Source organism: Lathamus discolor, chromosome 7 (genome assembly GCF_037157495.1).
Source record: "Lathamus discolor isolate bLatDis1 chromosome 7, bLatDis1.hap1, whole genome shotgun sequence".
In the NCBI taxonomy this organism is placed as follows: Eukaryota; Metazoa; Chordata; class Aves; order Psittaciformes; family Psittacidae; genus Lathamus; species Lathamus discolor.
The window spans coordinates 4,984,167-5,003,880 of NC_088890.1; the positions used below are offsets into that span (position 1 = coordinate 4,984,167).

The window sequence follows — 19,714 nt, forward strand, 5'->3', positions numbered from 1 at the left end:
CCGCGTCATTGAGTGATGGCCTGAAGATGAACTCTAGGCTGATAAGGATGCAAGGAACTCAGTGATGGGGTTCATGGCTGGAAGTGCCTTTTGGAAAAGCGCTGTCCCCTGCCCTGCAGAAGAGACTTGCTGTGGTTGCTTTGCCATTTGTTCTTTTCATTGCTGTATCAATGCAAGACGTCGGCACATGTTTGATCCGGAGAATGCGATGCCTGCATGGGGGCCTGTCGCAGCGCTGCCGGGCAAATGTACCAGCTAAACACGTTCAGTGACTTCTCCTTCCTCTTTCTGTTGGCAGATCATCCACCAACAGATTGCAATTTTCCTCAAGCCTACTCTTAGGCTTTAAATTATTCACTGAATTATCCTTTGGCCTCCAGCTCCTTTGCATATCAAATACTCCAGATCAGCTTTTTGTAAAGTTTGAAATGCAAGATATTTTGATTTGACACGTAGCTCTCCAAGAATAGTTATTGTGGCTTTTTGTCATACTGGGAGGGCATTTCAAGTGGGGTCCTGCAGGGATCTGCCCTGGACCTACTTTTATTCAGTGGTTTCATTAATAAGTTAGGCAATGGAATGGGAAATGTGCTTATAAAACTTGCAGGCGACACTGAGCCAGGATGGGTTGGATGTGCTTTGGAAGGCATGGTCAGAATTCCAAATGATCTAGAAAGATTGAGTGGTGAGCCAGATATCAGCAAAATGAAATTCAGTGACAACAAATGCAGAGCACTGCACTTAAGAAGCAGAAATTAAATAGACAAATGCGGAATAAAGAGCATCTCTGCGTAGCAGCGTGGCAGAAGAGATCTTGGGAATTATTGTGGATCAGAAGGGCAAGTTTATTCTGCAGTGTCCCATAGTTTCTTCGCAAGGCTAGGGAAGTGATGTGCTCATACAGCACTGAGTTTGGCTTCTGCTGGAGTACTTGATCTCACTTTTTGGAGCGAACCTTTGGAGTTGTAGGTAAACTTGTAGAGAATCCGGAGCAGGGCAGCAAAAATGATGAAGTGTTTAGAAAAGAGTGCAACAGAGGGAAAGCCAGAAAGAACTGAGTTTGGATTAGAAAACTAAAGAATTGAAGGGCAAAGGATGCTACAGAATAAAGAGCTTCCAGTTCTTAGGAGCTTGTCATAAAATTTTTCAGTGTCTGCTGTAGGTGGGATAAGTGGGAAGAGGGAGGTGAGATTTAGGGTGGGTAACAAGGGAATTTTTTCTACCATGTGGTGAAAAATGGAACTGGAAAAAGGTTCTGTGGGGATCTTGGGTTCACCTTCAGCAGCAGATGTAAAGAACAGAGCAGGCTCCTGATCACTTCCTGCGGAAGGTTCAGGTGTTCAGATGTCCCAGTGCAACTGGTGGTGGAAGAGGAATTCCCAAAGCCCCTGCCATCCCTCATGTCTATGACTTGCTCACCACTTGCCGCCTGTGCTGTTTCTAGGTGGAGTTAGACCTAAGTGGTTCATGCTTCTGTTTTCTGATAGAGAAATCATACTTAAGGAATGATTTTCCTGTTGCCCTAAATGTCATTGGTGGCAAGTTGCTGGTTACTGTTGGTTTTGCTTCAGGTATCTATAAGAATATTTGTTAATGTAACACAGTTTTTCTGTATAATTGCCAGACTGCTTTCCCCTCACTTTTTGCCCAGCTCTATCCTGCAGAGTAAGAAAAGTCCCCAGTTATCCTTTTATTGGATTGTAATAGTTGTTGGGGCATCAGACCAGGGATGAGGATGGATCTGTTGGGACGGTTTGGCACTCTGTTTGGGTTGGGGTTTTTTCCAAGACTGCTGCAAAAAACTGTAGAGGTGAAGCAGACAGAAGATAGGACAGAGGAACAGGCACAGAAAGTTAATGCTCGAGTAGAGGAGAGCAAAGTGATTCGGTGATAGAGCTGAATGTAAAACACGCATTCCCACTAGCTTTCCCCTTCGTGTTTCTTAAAGATCTTTGGGACAGAGTTTTGATACTCATTTATGCCTTCTTTCCCTCCTATAGTAATGCCAAAGATACTTTCTTACTATAGAGAAGACCAGATGATAGAGGCAAATAACGTCTTGACAAATACTAAGAAAAGACTATTCCAGCAGGCAAATTTTTCCACCCCTCCTTTACATAAACACCTATGCACATACTTTACATTAAACAGGAGTCATCAAATCCCAGTGTGGGAGGGTCGATAATGTCTGGAAGCATGGCCAGTAAGTTGATTGTTCTGAAGGAAACCAGTGCTCTCTGGAAGTTGTATCTTCAGGAAAAAAAGAAAGGCAGCCTTTTTTCCCTTGATGGGTAAGCATTGGCTGGGGGGTGGTTTATAGCCTAGGTAAGAAAGGAGGCTCTGCAGGGACAGGAGGGTGCACACACACATGCACATGTGTGCACTGACACATGCGCTATTATAGTTAAAGGATTAAGCGCCTTGAAGGAATAAGCCAATTATAAGAAGTTCCTGCACAGCAAAAATTAGACAACACAGTAATTAATAACCTTATTAAATAGCAGTATTTGGGCACTGAACCAAAGCGTATGAATCAGAGCGAAGCATTCTTGGCTGAACACACTGCGTGAAGTGTAGACACTTGTACAGAACACTCTCTGTGTAGAACGCAAGAAGCTTTGGGACAGTGTATCTACCTAGCAAGTAGTTTTCCCTCTTGTCCTTTCGTGTTTGTGTGAATCTTTGTCTTATTTTTGGGCCAGGAAGGCAGCAAGAGAAAAGGACTGAGTCTCCTATTTTTCTTTTTATCATCCTCTCTTGCTTGCAGCCAAACAAGCACTCTCCTAAGGCTGCTTCAAAAAAAAGTGTCCTCAAGCAGAAAACTTAATTTTCTTTCCTCTAATTTCTCCTTTCCCTGTGCTTTTTGAGAGGCCACTTGCAATGATGCTTCTGTTCAATGGCAGCTTGTGTAGCTGCCTTATCCACCCTGGGTTGGCTGTGAAGAAGTGTGACTGCAGCTCGTGAAGGGTCTGTTCCCATACCCTGACCCACCAAGGGGCTCAGCTGCAGTGGTACATGCTCAAGGTGCTGGCCACAGGCTGTCAGTGCATGGCTTGCACTTGACTTGTCTGAAGATGTCTTCAGCGCTGTACCAAAGCCCGGGACTCCAGGCTGCCGTCTGTGGTGTGCACCGGTGTGGGAGGTTGTGAACCAAGGACAGCCTGTCTCCTGGCTTCCCAAGCAGCTCTCATTCGCTTCCAAAGCCACACAGCTGGAGCAGTGGTGTAGGCTCACAAGCCAGCGTGGACATGCACAGAAGTCTCTGCAATTGCTTTGGTCACCTAAAGCGTGAAATGTGCCCTAACCCTACATAAGGGTTGCTGTGGCCAGTGGCAAGGCACAGGCACCCATGGAGCAGCAGTGGTGCAGGCGGGACACTTTGCTTCCTGGCCACGACTGCAGCAGCAGTGATTTGCCTCCTGATGCGCTGCTTGTCACAGTAAATATTTTTGAATCTCTGTTGCTTTTTTAAGCCTGCTTTATCTCATCTTTAAGAAAAATCAAATATGCAAATGATGAAATCAATTAGCATTTTTTGTAGTTTTCTTTGGAGAGGCAGTAATAAATGGTGGTGTGTTTTCAAAAATCACTTCTGTCCCTTGTTAAAGGTTGCACAGGAGGCTGTGAAATATACAGGGGAGGGAATCAAACCCATCTTTTTCATTGCAAGAGATTTCTAATGTACATCCTGAATATGTGTGGTCATACTTGTGTGTACGATTGTTATAGAGTTGTTAGGTTGGAAGAGTCCTGCGGAGACTCCCCAGCGAAGACAGAGCTAGCTGACATGATGGGGATCGCTGGGGTGTGCTGTGCATGTCCCTGCTCAAATGGGGACAGGGGATGATGGGGCTGCCAGGCTCCTTGCATGTGGTTCCTGGAGGCACAGTTCTACTGAGTGCAGTCACAAGTACTTGCGTTCAGAGGTTTTCTCTTCACCTGTGTTAATTCACTACAGAGGACACTAAAGTGGTACTTGGTTTAAGGGGGAGACTGAGCACATCACTCGTAAAGGGAGCTTGGTGGCTTTCGGTGGCAGCACTATATCCCTGCTAGTGGCTTCCCAGTCAGTGCATCAGCTGTTTCTTTATGCTTTATTTGTAAATGCCATTTCACAAGAGCAGTAGGGCACTCCAGGCTGCCTGTTCTGAGGAGTTATCGCTCTTCAAGCCCTGTAACGCCACCTGAGATGTGCAGTAATGGCCCAGGAAGGTAATGACTGTCATGTCTTATTGCCTACAGCTTCCATAGGAGACACGCTTCAGAGAGAAATCTCCATGTACATAATGGGCTGGCAGGTTTTTTACCCTCTTCATCCTTGCTATGGTCATCTTACATCAAATTTTAAGTGCAGTGGCTGAGGGAGAGAAACAAGAGACAGAAGGTCAGCTGAGACAGAATAATAATGGGGTTTATGTATTTTGGGGGTGGGTTTTTTTGTGTTAATTTTTAATGGTGGCTTTCAACCCAGCATATTGCAAGTGAGATGAAACCTCTATATTCTGAGATGTGGCCTACTCTGCAGGCTTCTGGTCATGGACATTATGCTAGGGGGTCATAGTAATGGGTCAGATACACGGAAGAGCTCTTACCGGTGCTGTGGTATGGGCAAGGGATGTGTTCGTTGGAAATCATTTACTACCACTGGCAAAAGCTCTTGTCTAGCCATTTTAGACCAAAAAAAAAGAATCTTGCTTCTGCTATTACTTTTTAAATCTAGAAAGCTGGTGTCAGAAATCCCCTCCTGCTTCTTTGGTAGTGATACACTTTTTAATAGTGGTATCTAAAGCTTGTATTACAAGGCTTAGCTGGACTTTGGAAAACTGCTGGTCTGTAAGGCTGGGAGTTGAGTGCCAGGTATCATGAGGCCGCGCTATTGAAGGGAATTGCAGTCTTCCTCATGAATGAAAAATCCAATGGCTTTTCCTTAAAATAGTAGTGCTGCTTGGGGCGGAGGCAGGGGGTGGAATAAGTTTAAATTGTTACTTTTTTAAAACAAATCTGCTGCCTAAATTTGAATTAATTGTAATTCCCAGCCCGACTGAGCGCTCAGCACCTCTTCTGCATATGCCAACAGAGTAACACTGATGCCTCTGTCTTCCTCTATAACTAATCCTCTCTGAAGGCATGGCCAGACGTGACATTTATGCGGCTCTGAGCAGCTGTTAATGTTGATGGATACAGCTCAACATGGGCGGTTGTTTTCCCTTCCTGTGCTGGTGTAGGTGTTCCTGGAGGGAGCTGATGCTGAAACTGAGGACCTTGCACAGAGCTGGAAGTTAAGGAAGGGCGTCAGCTCCATAAGTCCTCAGCAGTTTCTCAGACCTGTGGCTCAGTATGAGCTTGTCATTGACAAGCTTGTTCACTGGACAAACTGGAGGAGGGAGAGAAAAGATATTTAAAAGATAGGGTTGTTTTTTTTTTAAGGAATGCGTAAAAATAACGTGGTTTTGGTGAATATGCTTCACAAGATTTGCGGGTAATTTTGGCCAACCTGAGTATACCTTTGATAGCAAAAAAAATGTTTGACTGAAAAAGGACAAGAAAAGAAAAAAACCAACCCAGCATCCCCCTCAGCTCTGTTTGTGACCCATTGTCGGGAGAGGGGCTTTGGACAAGGGCCTGTAGGGGCAGGACAAGGGCAATGGCTTTAACCTGCCAAAGGGGAGATTGAGCTGAGCTCTTAGGCAGAAGCTCTTCCCTGTGAGGGTGCTGAGGCGCTGGCACAGGATGCCCAGAGAAGCTGTGGCTGCCCCATCCCTGGCAGTGTTCAAGGCCAGGTTGGACACGGGGGCTTGAAGCAAGCTGCTCCAGTGGAAGGGGTCCCTGCCCATGGCAGGGGTTGGAGCTGGAGGAGCTTTAAGGTCCCTTCCAACACAAACCAGTCTAGGATTCTGTGATCTTTCCACTGGCAGTCCCACCAAGGGCTTTGCTTTCCCTCTTTTGGCAGAAAGGTGGGTTTACAGATGTTTTCACCCATCTCCATCCCTGGATGTCCCCTCCTTCCCAGCCAGGCTCCCAGGGAAGAAGAGGCAGTGTTGCCTCTGCAGGAACGTGGGAAATAGCAGAAGTTACACTGGAAAACTGGGATGATTTGGTGTGTGCAATTAAATCTTGTTTTCCTCCACAGCCTTGTGTGTTATTAACTGGCATGAATTTTGCCTGTGTGAGTAACACGCATATCTCTGCCAGTGCCTCCCTCTGTCTCCCGCACCCCTCACAAGTGATGCTTCAGCTCTGTTCTGCCCATCATCTATGGCTTCTTTCTGCTTTGATGCTTCTGCCCAGGTTTTGGGCCCTGCTGTATAATTCAGAGCCCTGTGCTTCTGCGCTGGCTTTCTTTGCTCCTTGATCTCCAGGAAAGCCTCTTCCCATGGCTTTGCAGGTGGTGAAGGAGCATGTGTGCACTGCCTCGGGAACGTCTCATTGTGTGAGGAATGAAATTCCTTGGTGAACCTAACCAAAGTGCAAAGCCCCGGAGCTGGTCTGCTCCCTCCCACCATCGATTTGCCATGATGCTGGACTTACCTTCCTTGTGCTTCTTCCCTCCTTTCCCTGGTGTGGCGCTGAGAGATGAATGTTGCTTTGGAGAAAGCACCAGAGGCAGTGCCAAGTGGTGCAGGGCAACCAAGCATTGCTTTTCCAGATCAGCTGGGAGATGGGATATTTTCATGGCCAGCAACTGGCGTCAGGAAAGCTCATTAAAAGGAGCGTTACCAAGTTCTGTGGTTAAGAAGAGGGGATTTTGTTGTTGTTTTTAACTTGGAGTTATAGCTGTAAGCGGAAATCCGTGTGATTGGATCTATAGGAGGTGTTTGTGCCTATTGGAAGGACTGGCAGCCAGCTTCCTTGCTGTGCAGGGGTGAGGACAAAGGAGATGCCATGTGGCAGCTCCTGGCCTTTCTGCTGCCCCGGAGGCAGCTCTGCCCACTGTGGACCTGGCAGAATCACTGCCTGGCTCAGGTTGGGCTTAGCTGAAGGTGCAAAGCTGCAGAGCCCTTGGGCACTCGATGCCCCATGCTTGGCTTCTGGTGCTGCCCAGGTCCCTTCTGTTGTGCTGCAGGGATAATCCATTGCTGCAGTAGGACAGACACCTCTGGTCCTGCCGTGGCCCTGTGTTTGCTCTCTGCCACACAGCCCTGCTGAAGCAGTAAGCTGTTTCCTGTATGCCACAGCACTTCAACCCCATTAATTACTCTGGGCTTCAATAATTACCTACTGCAACTGTTTATATACAGAGTTAAAGAAACCCCAACCCGTGCCTTGCCATTTTTGTTGTGCCTTTTCTTCCCTTTTCTTTCTGTGGTGCCTTGTGCACAAATTTTGAAGTCTTGAAGTTTAAAACCAGCCCCAGCTGTAATTCTCATGTTCTTGGTATTCTGCCTGCACCCAGTGCTGCAGAAAGAGCGGTTAACTTAGCTGAGGGCACCTATTTCCTGCTTCTCCCTTCAATCCCCTTGCTTATCTGCTGCGTGTCAGGGCTCTGACTCTTTCTCTCTCTCTTTCTCTCCCTTTCTCTTCCTCTTTCTCTCCATCTCTTGCAGTATGCAGTACTGGGCCAGGAGGCTGGAGCAGGAGATTGATGGAGTGATGAGGATATTTGGTGGCGTCCAGCAGCTCAGAGGGGTAAGCTGTCTGTCTTTTACCTGTGCTGCCTTCTTCGTGACAATGAATGTTCTCATCTGCAGAAATCACCTGTGTGAACACTTGCAATAAGTCACTCTCTCAGCTCATTCCATGTGCAGGGTCATGGCTGGCTGTGCTTCTGGTTGCTGGTCAATTTGATGCATCTCTTGAGTGTGTGGGAGCGAGTGTGTTTTGTATCTGTCTGTCTCTCAGGCTGCATGTTATTACAATCTGAGCATGTACCTGTGTTGTTTTTTTCCCATATGACTTACTAAATGCGTCTTAAATCCAACTAACCTTTCCTTCAGGGACTGAAGGCAGTTTAATTTGTGTTTTGATTTTAAACTTCTGTTGACAAAGCAAGAAATGTTCCAAGGATAATTGGACTAGCCACTGGAAGCTCTGTGGTTTGAAATACACATCACAGGTAAAACTGTAATTCTTGTTTGGCTTCTGTTTCCAAGTGCCACAAAACAAACCCCTAGCACTGATGCTGGCATCTGCCTCTCCTGCTCCCTGATAATAGCACCAGAGCCCAGGCAGGCTGCAGAAGCCAGAGCTCCTCTTCTCCCAGCAGCAGTGCTCTGGGTTGGGTTAGGGCAGTTACAGAACAGCTTCATCGTAGCTTAAGAAGCTCATGGATCCAGGGGTCTTTAAGACCTTCTCTGTTTCCCCTTCTGAGCACTGTTGTGCTGACTTGGTGTTTTGAAATTGAGTAATTTGAAATTAGGATTGTGGTGTTAATCTAAAGAAAATAGGCTTCTCTAGCATGATAAATGTCACTCTAGAAAAAAAGTGGGGTGAATCTGTGTTTTCTTGTGGCAGTGGCATGTTCTTCTCAGATGCCAATGATTTATGGGCCTCTTTGCTGTCTGCGTTACACTAGCAGCTATCCTGGCTTCAACAGAACTGGTCATGTCTTATACTGCTGGTGGTAACCCATTGCCTAAAGACAGAAGTTGCACTGTTTCCTTTTAATTTCATTTTAAAATGAGTTTAACTGAAGACTTGCAAAGCTCTTCCTAGTTCATCCATTCATTCACGTTCATATTCAGATGTAGAATGGTGTGTCTGGACTTTGCTTGCATTCATTTCAACTGCAACTGAATTGATATAAACTTCATGTGCAGCATGAAAATCGCATACGCCACTTTGGTTTTAACAAGTATTTTTGACTGTATCCGTGCATTTGTGCAGTGCAGTTTTTCATCGGCAGGCGCTGGGAATCAGAGCCAGGGATGCAGGTTTTCCAGGCAGCACCTAGGTACAACAGCCAACATAGTCTTTAGCAGAGCGCATCTAAACCAAAAAAAGAAAAAAGAGACTGCTACTACATTTTGTACATGTCCTCTCTTACAATTTATTCTTATTAGCCTTGAGTTGTGCTCCTTTGCATGTTAAATAGGTCTGTGGAGGTTTTTTTTACTGCCATAATTAAATAGAAATTACACCTCCAATTTGCTAGCACTTGACTTCTATTGGCCAGTCAGGCAATTACAGGTAAGAGAGCTTCCCACTTTTTCTGTTTAATTCTTCTGCTAGAACACAGTGCATCCCTTTAATGGATTAATACCAGATAAACTGAGTACAGAGGGATTGAAGGGGGGGGGTGTTGAAATCTGGTTTGGAACCTTCTCGTGGAGGGAGTGAGCTGTGCGTGATTATTGTATCTGGTGAATGCATAACCACCTCAAGCCAAGAAATGAGCTACGGAGGATTCCAACATGCAGCTGTTAAAACAGCTGTGTGTGAATCTCCAGGGGAAAACTTGGGATGTGGAGTTCAGATTTGATTCATAAATGCAGTATCAAGTGAATGACACTTAAAGACCACATCGCCTGCTTGTGCAAACTGGCGTAGTTTCACTTACGTGGAATAGCCCAGAGTGCTTCCTCCTGAAGAGCTCAAAGCTGTGCTCACTGGGAGTCCTCTTACCCACCCGCGGCACACAGGTTCACCTGGGTTGCAGTATGGGAGCTGTTTAATGTCATATAATGGTCCTGTAACCCACTCTGAGACATGGCTTAAAAGAAAGTAATTAAAATGTTCATATTCTACTGCAACCACATGCAAAATTTAGAGAGTGGCAACTAATTCTTAAGGTCAGGGCTTAGTCCGTCCTCCTCTTCTTGTAAGTTGGACTTTGTGGCTTGCTCCATCATCAACCCGCAGCACTGTGGTGTGCCCTGACACTGAGCGAGCCGACTTGGGCAGAAGGGAAAGCCACTGCTTGAGGAGCAGCAGGAGCTGAAGTGTCTGTCCAGCAGGAAGTGAATCCTACCTGCTGGGATTTCTTAGGGAGGTTTATTATTAAACAAGAATAGGTCCATGTGGGGCAGGAAGGATAAAGAAAAATGGGGCAAGTAGAGCATGGTTTTTGCCAAAATTTGCTGATGTTCCTTGGAGTTGCCGTTTTAGCCTGGGACATTCCAAGTGTCTGCAGAGGGGGACTTCAGGTATATAACGCATAGGGAGTAATATTAGAAGTAGGGGGAAATGTGCTTCAGTGTCACTGCGGACAGTGGTCCTTGTGAGCTCAGGGGGGCTCTGCCATGTCCGGCAATGGGTCCTGCTGCCAGCTCTCATGGGTCTGTGAAGCCTGTCAGCACTGGAGGTGGTGCTGTGCCAGAAATGGGTCTTCCCTTTCCAGTTCAGGCACGACTATTGAAGTGACAGACCAGTAAATAATAGTAAACACACCCTTCTGTAAGCTTTCCTGTGTCAGCTCTACTTATGAATAGTTTTCCTTGGGTTGCTGTGAAAAGATGTGGACCTGTTCCTTGGTTATTGACTGAAATCATATAACTGTTGTGGCATAATGAGGCATGAAATTTATTGTCAGAAAAATGGTGTCCAGGAACATAAGTGCTGAATATTTTATCTTGCTGGAGTGCTGCCCACCCAAGAAGGATTTTTAACTCTTCAGTCATTTCTTAGAGTTAGGGTGCTAAATGTCACGTACCTCTGCTTCCCTCCTCTCCTACAGGGTGGAGAGGGAATCAACTCATATGGTTCCCCTGGGAAGAAGATTGAAGCTTATACCCTTCAGATGCTGCTTTGCACAAGTGAACTGTTTTTCTGTACAATGACAGAGGAGGATGAAAAGCTGTGAGGTGCAAAGGGGTGTCATGGCAGGAGCTCTCCTTTCAGCTGTGAGGTACCACCTCACTTCTCTCCTGAAGTCCAGACTTTGAAAACATTGAAATACAAACGTCCCCATCGGTCAGCCTGGCTGTGCTGGGGCTACTTGTATCTGAATGCTGTGGCCTTGGGACTGTAGATTCTCTGCCTAGTGAAGTCAGTGTTCAGCCCTCTGGGTGCTGGTGGTGCAGCATCACGTTGGCTGGCTGGTTGCTCCATGCCTCAGAACGAACCCCAGCACTCACAGATTAGGGCATGTTGCTTTGCCTCCCTGTCCTCGCCTCCCTCACAGCTCACCAGAGATAACGGAGAGCACAAATCATTGCTGGTTTAACTCTGACTGGCACAGTGATATGTGGAACCCTAAGATGCGGCTGAATAGGTTGAAATTCTTTAAACAATTCTTTCTAGAATGAGGAATATTGCACTAAAAATCCATTCTTTTTCTGTTCGTGACTTTCTTTGTGGCTGTGGTGGACTCCTCAACATTTTGCAGGACAAAAATGTTTCGTTTTGACATTTCATGCTGCACTGCACTAAATTTGTTTCTTCCAGTGTTTTGGCACAAGTAAAAGTTCTTGACATTAGTCAAAAGTGGATGAATTTGTTGTGTTTCCAGCCTAGATGGTTTCTTCATGTTGCAAAACCTGCTCCAGGGTAGACTCTGTGCTCAAGAGAGATTTCTTCATGCTGCTGCTGCTCTGTCCCAACCTACCAGTGTCCTGCTTGCCATCACTCGCAATGGGACCAACGGCAGCAGAGCCATGCCACTGGGTTTAGTGCCTTGCTGAGCAGCTCTCCTGGATGTTGGGTTAGAACTCCTTTGCTGGATAGCCAGCCTGAGCTTCCAAGTCTCCTCTGGCTTATTACCTAAATTGTATCTGACCCTATGTCTTGTGAGGCAAGCAGCTAGTTGGTCAGACAAAGTCCTTCTCCTCTCCCTGTTATCTGTGGCTGCCTGTTAATGGGTTGGTTTCTTTGCTGACAATTTCTGAGGAAGCCAAAGCCTTCAGAAAGAGATGGGGAAACGCTAAGTGATATCAGTGCTGAACCCTATTTTCTGTGCTGTCCTTCTTTCTGCTCTTCTCTCTGGTTGTCATCCCTGAGGTCTGCTTCAGTAGCAGGGATGAGCACCCACCTGGAGGTGATGCAGCCTTTACCTGTTTGGAGGAGGGATGCTAGCAGGGGTGGGGGATAGCAGGTGGGACCCACACTGCGCCTGCTCTCCTCTCCATGGTTTGGATGAACAGAGCTTCAGGTCTGGCCAGGTGGGTTTGTATCCTGCTTTTCTTTCCTCTGAGCTAGTGAGGGAAGTCAAGAGTCAGTGCCTGGATCTGCCTCACTGGCATATGACTGGGGGATACGGATACTGCTGGCCTTGGTGATGAGGAGGCATGCAGTCCATAGAGGGCCAGATTGTCCCAAACCTGAGCTCAGGGTGGGCTGTGGTGAGCAGGTCACTGGCAGAGCTGGGCAGGCAGTGAGCCTCCACGTGATCTGTGCTGGCTTCTCAACACGTGGGACTGCATGGAAAGGAGAATGAGCCCAGGGAAAAGGGGGAGACTCACACTGTGTCCTTTGGGATGCAGCCTGCTATTTGCTGAATGTGGCACAGCAGAATATATTATTTGGTCCTTGTAATTAACATCAGGTTTTACTTCAGTCCATTTTCATGTGTCTGTCATTCCTCCTTGTTATCTTGTGCTGTTTTCTCAGCTTTGTTATGCCAGTTTGGCATCTCTGCTTGGCAGAAGTGCTGCTGTTCATTCATCTGGCCTTTCGTGAAATGGAAGGAGCACCCTTACATCTGTAGGAGTGATGGTACGGCCTGGCACAAGCAATCCAGGAGGTTCCTCGATTGTGTGGAAGACAACTTCCTTCCGCAAGTAATAGAGGAGCCGACAAGGAGAGGTGCCATGCTTGACCTTGTCCTCACCAACAGGGAAGGGCTCGTTGGAAATGCGACACTCCAGGGCAGCCTTGGATGCAGCGATCACAAGATGGTCAAATTCGAGATCCCCAGGACAGTGAGAAGAGCGTGCAGCAAGCTCACTGCCCTGGACTTCAAAAGAGCAGACTTTGGCCTCTTCAGAAACCTGCTTAGTAAGGTTCCATGGGATATAGGCCTGGAGGGCAGGGGGGCCTAAGACTGGTGGTTGATATTCAAGGATCACCTGCTGCAAGCTCAGGAGTGCTGCATCCCAACTGGAAGGAAGTGCGGCAGGAGGGCCAGGAGACCTCCTTGGATGGATAAGGAGCTGCTGAGGAAAATTTGAGGGAAAAAGGAGGTTTATAAAAAGTGGAAGCAAGGACAGGCAGCCTGGGAAGAATACAGGGATGTTGTCCGGGAAGCTAGGGACCAGGTTAGGAAGGCTAAGGCCCAGTTAGAATTAAACTTGGCCAGGAATGTTAGGGATAACAGGAAGGGATTCTATAGGTACGTAGCAAATAAAAAACAGACTAGGGACAACATAGGCCCCCTGAGGAAGCTCTCGGGAGAACTGGCTACACAGGATTTGGAGGAGGCTGAGGTTCTGAATGACTTCTTTGCCTCGGTCTTCACTGCCAAAGGCTCTGACTGCACCACCCAGGTCTTAGAAGGTAGACGCAGGGACTGTGAGAATGAAGACCTTGGGCCCACTGTAGGAGAGGATCTGGTGCAAGAGCATCTTAAAAACCTGAACGTGCACAAGTCCATGGGACCCGATGAAATCCACCCACGGGTCCTGAAGGAGCTGGCGAATGAAGTTGCTAGGCCACTGGCCATCGTATTTGAAAAATCATGGCAGTCAGGTGAAGTTCCTGATGACTGGAAAAGGGGAAATATAACCCCCATTTTCAAGAAGGGGAAAATGGAAGACCCAGGGAATTACAGACCAGTCAGTCTCACCTCTGTGCCTGGTAAAATCTTGGAGCACATTCTCCTGGAAGGCATGCTAAGGCACATGAAAAACAACAAGGTGCTTGGTGACAGCCAGCATGGCTTCACTAAGGGGAAATCCTGCCTGACCAATTTGGTGGCCTTCTATGATGGGGCTACGGAACTGATGGACAGGGGTAGAGCAGTTGATGTCATCTACCTGGACTTGTGCAAAGTGTTTGACACTGTCCCACATGACATCCTTCTCTCTAAATTGGAGAGATATCAATTTGATGGATGGACCACTCGGTGGATAAAGAACTGGCTGGATGGCCGCATGCAAAGAGTTGTGGTCAATGGCTCAATGTCCGGCTAGAGACTGGTAACGAGTGGTGTCCCTCAGGGGTCGGTGTTGGGACTGGTCTTGTTCAACATCTTCATTGCTGCCATGGACAGTGGGATTGAGTGCACCCTCAGCAAGTTTGCCGATGACACCAAGCTGTGTGGTCCGGTTGATACGCTGGAGGGAAGGGATGCCATCCAGAGGGACCTTGGCACGCTTGTAAGGTGGGCTGATGCCAACCTTATGAAGTTCAACCACGACAAGTGCAAGGTCTGAGCAATCCCAGGCACAGCTACAGACTGGGCAAAGAAATGATTCAGAGCAGCCCTGCGGAGAAGGACTTGGGGGTGCTGGTCAATGAGAAAATGAACATGAGCCGGCAGTGTGCGCTCGCAGCCCAGAAAGCCAACCGTATCCTGGGCTGCATCAAAAGGAGCGTGACCAGCAGGTCGAAGGAGGTGATCCTGCCCCTCTACTCTGCCCTTGTGAGACCTCACCTGGAGTATTGTGTGCAGTTCTGGTGTCCTCAACATAAAAAGGACATGGAACTGCTGGAACAAGTCCAGAGGAGGCCACGAGGATGATCAGGGGACTGGAGCACCTCCCGTATGAAGACAGGCTGAGGAAGTTGGGGCTGTTCAGCCTGGAGAAGAGAAGGCTGAGACCTCATAGCAGCCTTCCAGTACCTGAAGGGGGCCTATAGGGATGCTGGGGAGGGTCTCTTCATCAGGGACTGTAGTGACAGGACAAGGGGTAATGGGTTCAAACTTAAAAAGGGTAAGTTTAGATTGGATATAAGGAAGAAATTCTTTCCTGTGAGGGTGATGAGGCACTGCAGTCGGTTGCCCAGGGGGGTTGTGAGTGCTCCATCCCTGGTGGTGTTCAAGGCCAGGTTGGATGAAGCCTTGGGTGGGATGGTTTAGTGTTTGGTGTCCTTGCCCATGGGAGGGGGGTTGGAACTGGATGATCTTAAGGTCCTTTCCAACCCTAACTATTCTATGATTCTATGACTCTAAATCCTGCTGGCCAGGTCTGGGGGCAGAGTGACCAGGATCTGCGCAGTCATCCCCACCTTTGTCTGTCTCACAGCATCACTTGCAGCCTGCGTGTCCCTTCTGCTCATCACTGCTTCTCTGATACATCACATCTTGTTTGCATAGCATGGCCATCCTTGAGTTGAGGCACTCACAGGTGAGGATCCATGGTCAAGCCATGCACAAAGAAGAACTTGGATTTTAGAAGAGTAATACTAGCCAAGTTTTGGCTTGGATCTGAAGAGCTGAAGTGGCATCCACCTTGTATATTACACAGTCACTGTGACGGGGTCTTTGTAGTACTGAGTGTTTCACATGGCTGTGTGAGTGCATCCCTTACAACACAGAGTAAGAGAGTCTCTTTAATGCCAGCACTTGGGAGGTAAGACATGCTGCTATCAAAGGAGCTGCCAGGGTTTTCTGTTCAACTTTTTTGATCTTGGGTAACTGGTGGTGTAATAGTAACATAGCCCAAATCTTCCAGGTAGCTGTGATATAACGTCCTGTTTGATTTGTTCTTTTGTTTTCTGGGTATAGAAATGTTCACCTGGTCAGCCGGTAGGGCTGGAGAATTCAGAAAGTGTTCATGGGTTTTTACACAAATTATCTTAAAGACTTGAGCTTCCCCAGCGTGGTGTTCTGCACACAGTGTCTGAGGAGTACCTCCGCTTTCTAAGAGCTCTCTCAGATCAGCTCGGCATTTACACAAGGACAGCGACGTGGTCCTTGGACATGGCAGAATTGGAAATAAGATGCTGATCTGATAATCAGTGCAGTGCTATGATCCACAGTTTTGACTTGAAAACACTGTTGCAGGGTGCATCTGGCCTTTTCCTTCTGAGGAGTCAGCCCCAGCCTCTGGAGTGGGAGCTGAGTGATGCGCAGCGACTACACTGCGCTTGACAGAGTTAAGAGGAGTGTGAGCCCAAAGCTTGGGCAATACACACAGCCAGCTGCTTATGTTACATCAGTACTGCCTGCCTGCCTTCTTCCAAATGCTGCAAGGGAGAAAGGACCTGATTGAGTTTTCCACAGCTGGTGCCTGTCTGGGGGCTGACCAAGAATACAGACTCTGTACCCCAGGGAGGTGATGCCTAGGTCCATGCTCTTGATTCCCAGGTTCACGCATTATCTGTCTGATCCTTGCTGTTCTTCCCCCCCTTCCCCCTCTCGTACCAGCATGCATGCAGCCTGCTTCCGTGCACCATCGCTGTGCCCTCCCCTGCTCCTCATGTTTGATAAGAGGAAGTGTGCGATGCCAGATAAACACATTCCTGTTCCAAACTGCTTGGGTTTATTTTAATCTGCCTGGGCTGTTCAGCAGCCTCAGCACTCTGTTCAGCACCGAGTGCAAAGCCAACACTGTATTATCAAGGAGGAGCATTTAAATGTCCTTAGCCTTGCAGCAGCTTGGTTGGAGAAGAGACACCCTCTGCCACCCTTTGCTTGGGTCACTGCCTGTCACTGTCGTCGCCCTTACACCCATCATCTTCTCACTCTTCCTCTGTACTAGAACCATATTGCATCTGTACTGCAAGATGTCAGGGAAACATATGCTCCAGCTTTTAGTACATTTGCATAATTAGAGTAATGTGTATGAATAATTTATAGCTGTATGTGGCTGCTCAGTGTGTGACGTTAGCACCCCTTGCTAAATCCTTTCCAGTGGGTGGTGCAGATCCTGCACCAGAGCCATTGTGCCGATGCAGTGTGCAGCCTGTTGGCAGATGCAGGAGCCTTGCTTTGAGATCAATGTGTGCATACATGTATGTGGTTTTGTGTGTGTATCTATGTATTTAGTGGAGAAAGGCGGCCTTCTACAGCTGTAGGGGAGGGGCAGGCTGGAAGTCTCAGAGGCTAAAATGCCTTAGACTCTTAGACTCAAAACTTGTTCCATTTATGCAGACAGAAGCTGTGAAGGAAAATGTTCTGCAACATTTGCAAGCTGAGGCAGGGATTTTTCCGGCAGGACTCAGGTGTGACTGGTTTGTTGGTTTCTGTGCCAGCTTTATGAGTTTGAGGAGTTTTTTTAAATGACTTTTTCAGATCATAAAACTCAGCAGCAGCTTGCGGGAGGAGGGAGGGGAATAAACTTGCCTGCACTGTGTCACAGCCTGATCTCAATCAGTCACTCAATAGATAGTAGCAAAGGATTGCCTAGGCACTGTCTCACTATTTCCCAGCTCTTTAGTGTGTGGGTTCTCATGCTGGAAAGCTCAGAGTCCCAGGTAGGTTTTCTAAAGGAGCGATCTGAGTGGTTGAGTTCTGGTATTTATGTTCCAGTTAATTTTAGCTGAAGCTATATTTGGCCCTTTCCAAATGCTTGTGAGCCTTGCTGGAAAGCACTCTGTAAACTGGGATGACGTTTAGGCGCGCACACTTCCTAGCTCATTGGTATTACTATGTATTCCCTGTTTCCACTGGGAAACTGAGGCTGAGCATGTCTGCATACAGCCCGCGTGGTGCAGCCTGGGCTGCGCTCCATCGCATGCACAGCTAGCAGGTCCTTGGAGGGGCAACAGGCGTAGTAATAGTCCTTAAAGTCCTTGCTTTGAACCTTTTCACAAAATTGCTCTGTAAAGATAATGTACTTGCAGCTAGCTGGTGAGTTAGCAAAATCGGAGGAGGTTGCCACTGAGTTTTATGGAGTCGTTTCTGATTTATATTGCTCTCAGTGACAAGTTAAATGAGCCCAGCATTCACCAGACTGATGTTCAGGTGCATGCGTCTCCTGAGTGTGCTGCTCTGCACTTCCTGGCCAAAAACGTAGCCTGTCAACAGCCATGTTTGTAAAATCCTCATGAATATGCAGTGACACTCGTACAATTGATGGTGTTGCCATTGCACAGCCATATGAATCCATGGGAGTGATGAGACCTTGGTGGATGTTCCTGGAAACCTCCCTCAGCTGGGTTGTCCTGCCCTTGGCTGAAGGAGCCTGTGTGGTCCCCACATCCATTTCAGCTTAAAGCAGTACTTCATACTGCGTTTAAAAACAAAGACAGCATCCAATCCAGCCCTGCCAGAATGCAGGATGAATAATTAGGTGGAGATCATTAAAGTTTGCCTCCTTAAAAACATACATAGATTATTCTTTAATGGAAAGTTAATTGTTTTATTATTCTCTCCAGATGGTTCTTCTCCTTTACATTCACAGGGGAATTGCTATAGCCTGGGATTCAGTCTCCTGTGAGCAGAGCTGATAACCAAAAATGCAGCTCTATCACAGATCCAGATACAAAGCAGTAGAAAATATGTATATATATATTTGATCACAGTTTAAGATTTTAAATATTATTTATAAGTGTAAGTGCCCTGTAACTTGCAGTGCTGCAGGCTGTGGAGTTTGCATTTCTCTTCCTGGTAGGTTTGCCAAGCAAACGCTGGGTATTTGACACTTGCGGCTAATCCAGCACTTCCAGATACTGGGCTGTGGATGAGCCTGCAATGGCCAGTGCTCACATATGCAATTGCACTAAAAGGTTTAAAGAAGGAAACTGTCATTAGATACTCAGGGTTACTGTATGGAGGAAGTAATAAAACGTGCCGCATCTCCTTTGTTCTGAATGTAGACGTGTAGGAGGGCTTGCGAAGGTGGGGGTGACTTCTCAAGGGCACAGTTGTGGTTTTTATGTTCTCGTGTGACTTCAAGCTGATAAATTACAGCTGTGAGCTTGCATGCTAAGTGAGCATATTTATAATTTCTCATTACAACAGATCACCTTTGACATCTGATGTGAGTAACTTGAATGAGCCCTTTATTTCAAACAGTCAGCCATGCTGACCTATTGGCCTGCAATGATTCTGCTGGCTTCATAGGTACTTATTTCCTTTTAATTATTTAGAGTTAAATATTATTGTAAGGGAGGAATTGAGAGTGGAGTCTTAGATCAGCCTTGCCTTCCTCATTGAAGTCTAGATGATGTGCTTATATTGGAGAGCTTTGCTTGAAGACTGAGGACCTGTGCTATGGTTAAAGCTGTATTTTGCTATTGCTTTACTGAAGGAGTTGACTCTGCCTCTTGGGAGACTCCAGATTTTGGCAACCTTTGGGGATCTGTAGCTTTCCAACATTTGTATCCTTTGCAGCTTGCTATAATGATGCTGCATGCAATGAGCTTGAAAAACTCCATGCTCTTTTGTGTCTTAGGGATAAGCCAGGCTGTCTCGTAGCTTCAGAGGTCATACCGAGAGCAGAGGGAATGAAAGGAAGAAGGAAGATGAACAGGCTAAGGAGGAAATGTAGCAGGAAGGTGGTGCTAATGGTTATGGATTCTCCTCTCCCTCTGTTGCTCTGGGGCTGATCAATGCCAGCTGACATATGTGGAGCATCTCCTCTTTGTTTTGATACATTTTGGAGGATTTCTCTGTTTCATTTTTTGAGGCTTTATATTTGTCTTGTTCTTGTTATTCAGTTATTCACTGGGCTTCAGATTTTATTGGCTTTTTTTCCCCTTTTCTAACTGACCTTTCACACCTGTAAGCATCCAAGACAGATTCAGTATGTGTTTGTTCAGCAGCAACCGTGACCAACAGTGTCATGCTTCTTGGACACTGACCATAGTATAAATATTAAATAGTAAGTAAGAGCACTGAGAAGAACCCTGTCTGAATGAAACATGAGATTTCCTGGGCGAAGAGATGCTGTGAATGAGAGGCATGGCTGTTTCTATCAGGGCAGCTCCCTGCATGCCTGGGTGGTGTGTCTTG

The 19,714-nt window shown here is 47.0% G+C and overlaps 1 protein-coding gene across 6 annotated transcripts in view; it reads left to right on the forward strand.

Annotated features, from left to right (window-relative positions):
• Positions 1–19,714, forward strand: part of CACNA2D2 (calcium voltage-gated channel auxiliary subunit alpha2delta 2) — a 234,988-nt gene that overhangs the window by 42,578 nt on the left and 172,696 nt on the right. For all 6 annotated transcript variants that reach the window (XR_010614225.1, XR_010614224.1, XM_065686957.1 and 3 more), the window contains exon 2: positions 7,545–7,626. Coding sequence is in view for 4 of the 6 variants with exons in the window: in XM_065686957.1 (XP_065543029.1) it covers positions 7,545–7,626 (82 nt within the window). In the remaining 2 variants the exon portion in view is untranslated. The remainder of the gene's footprint in view (positions 1–7,544; positions 7,627–19,714) is intronic.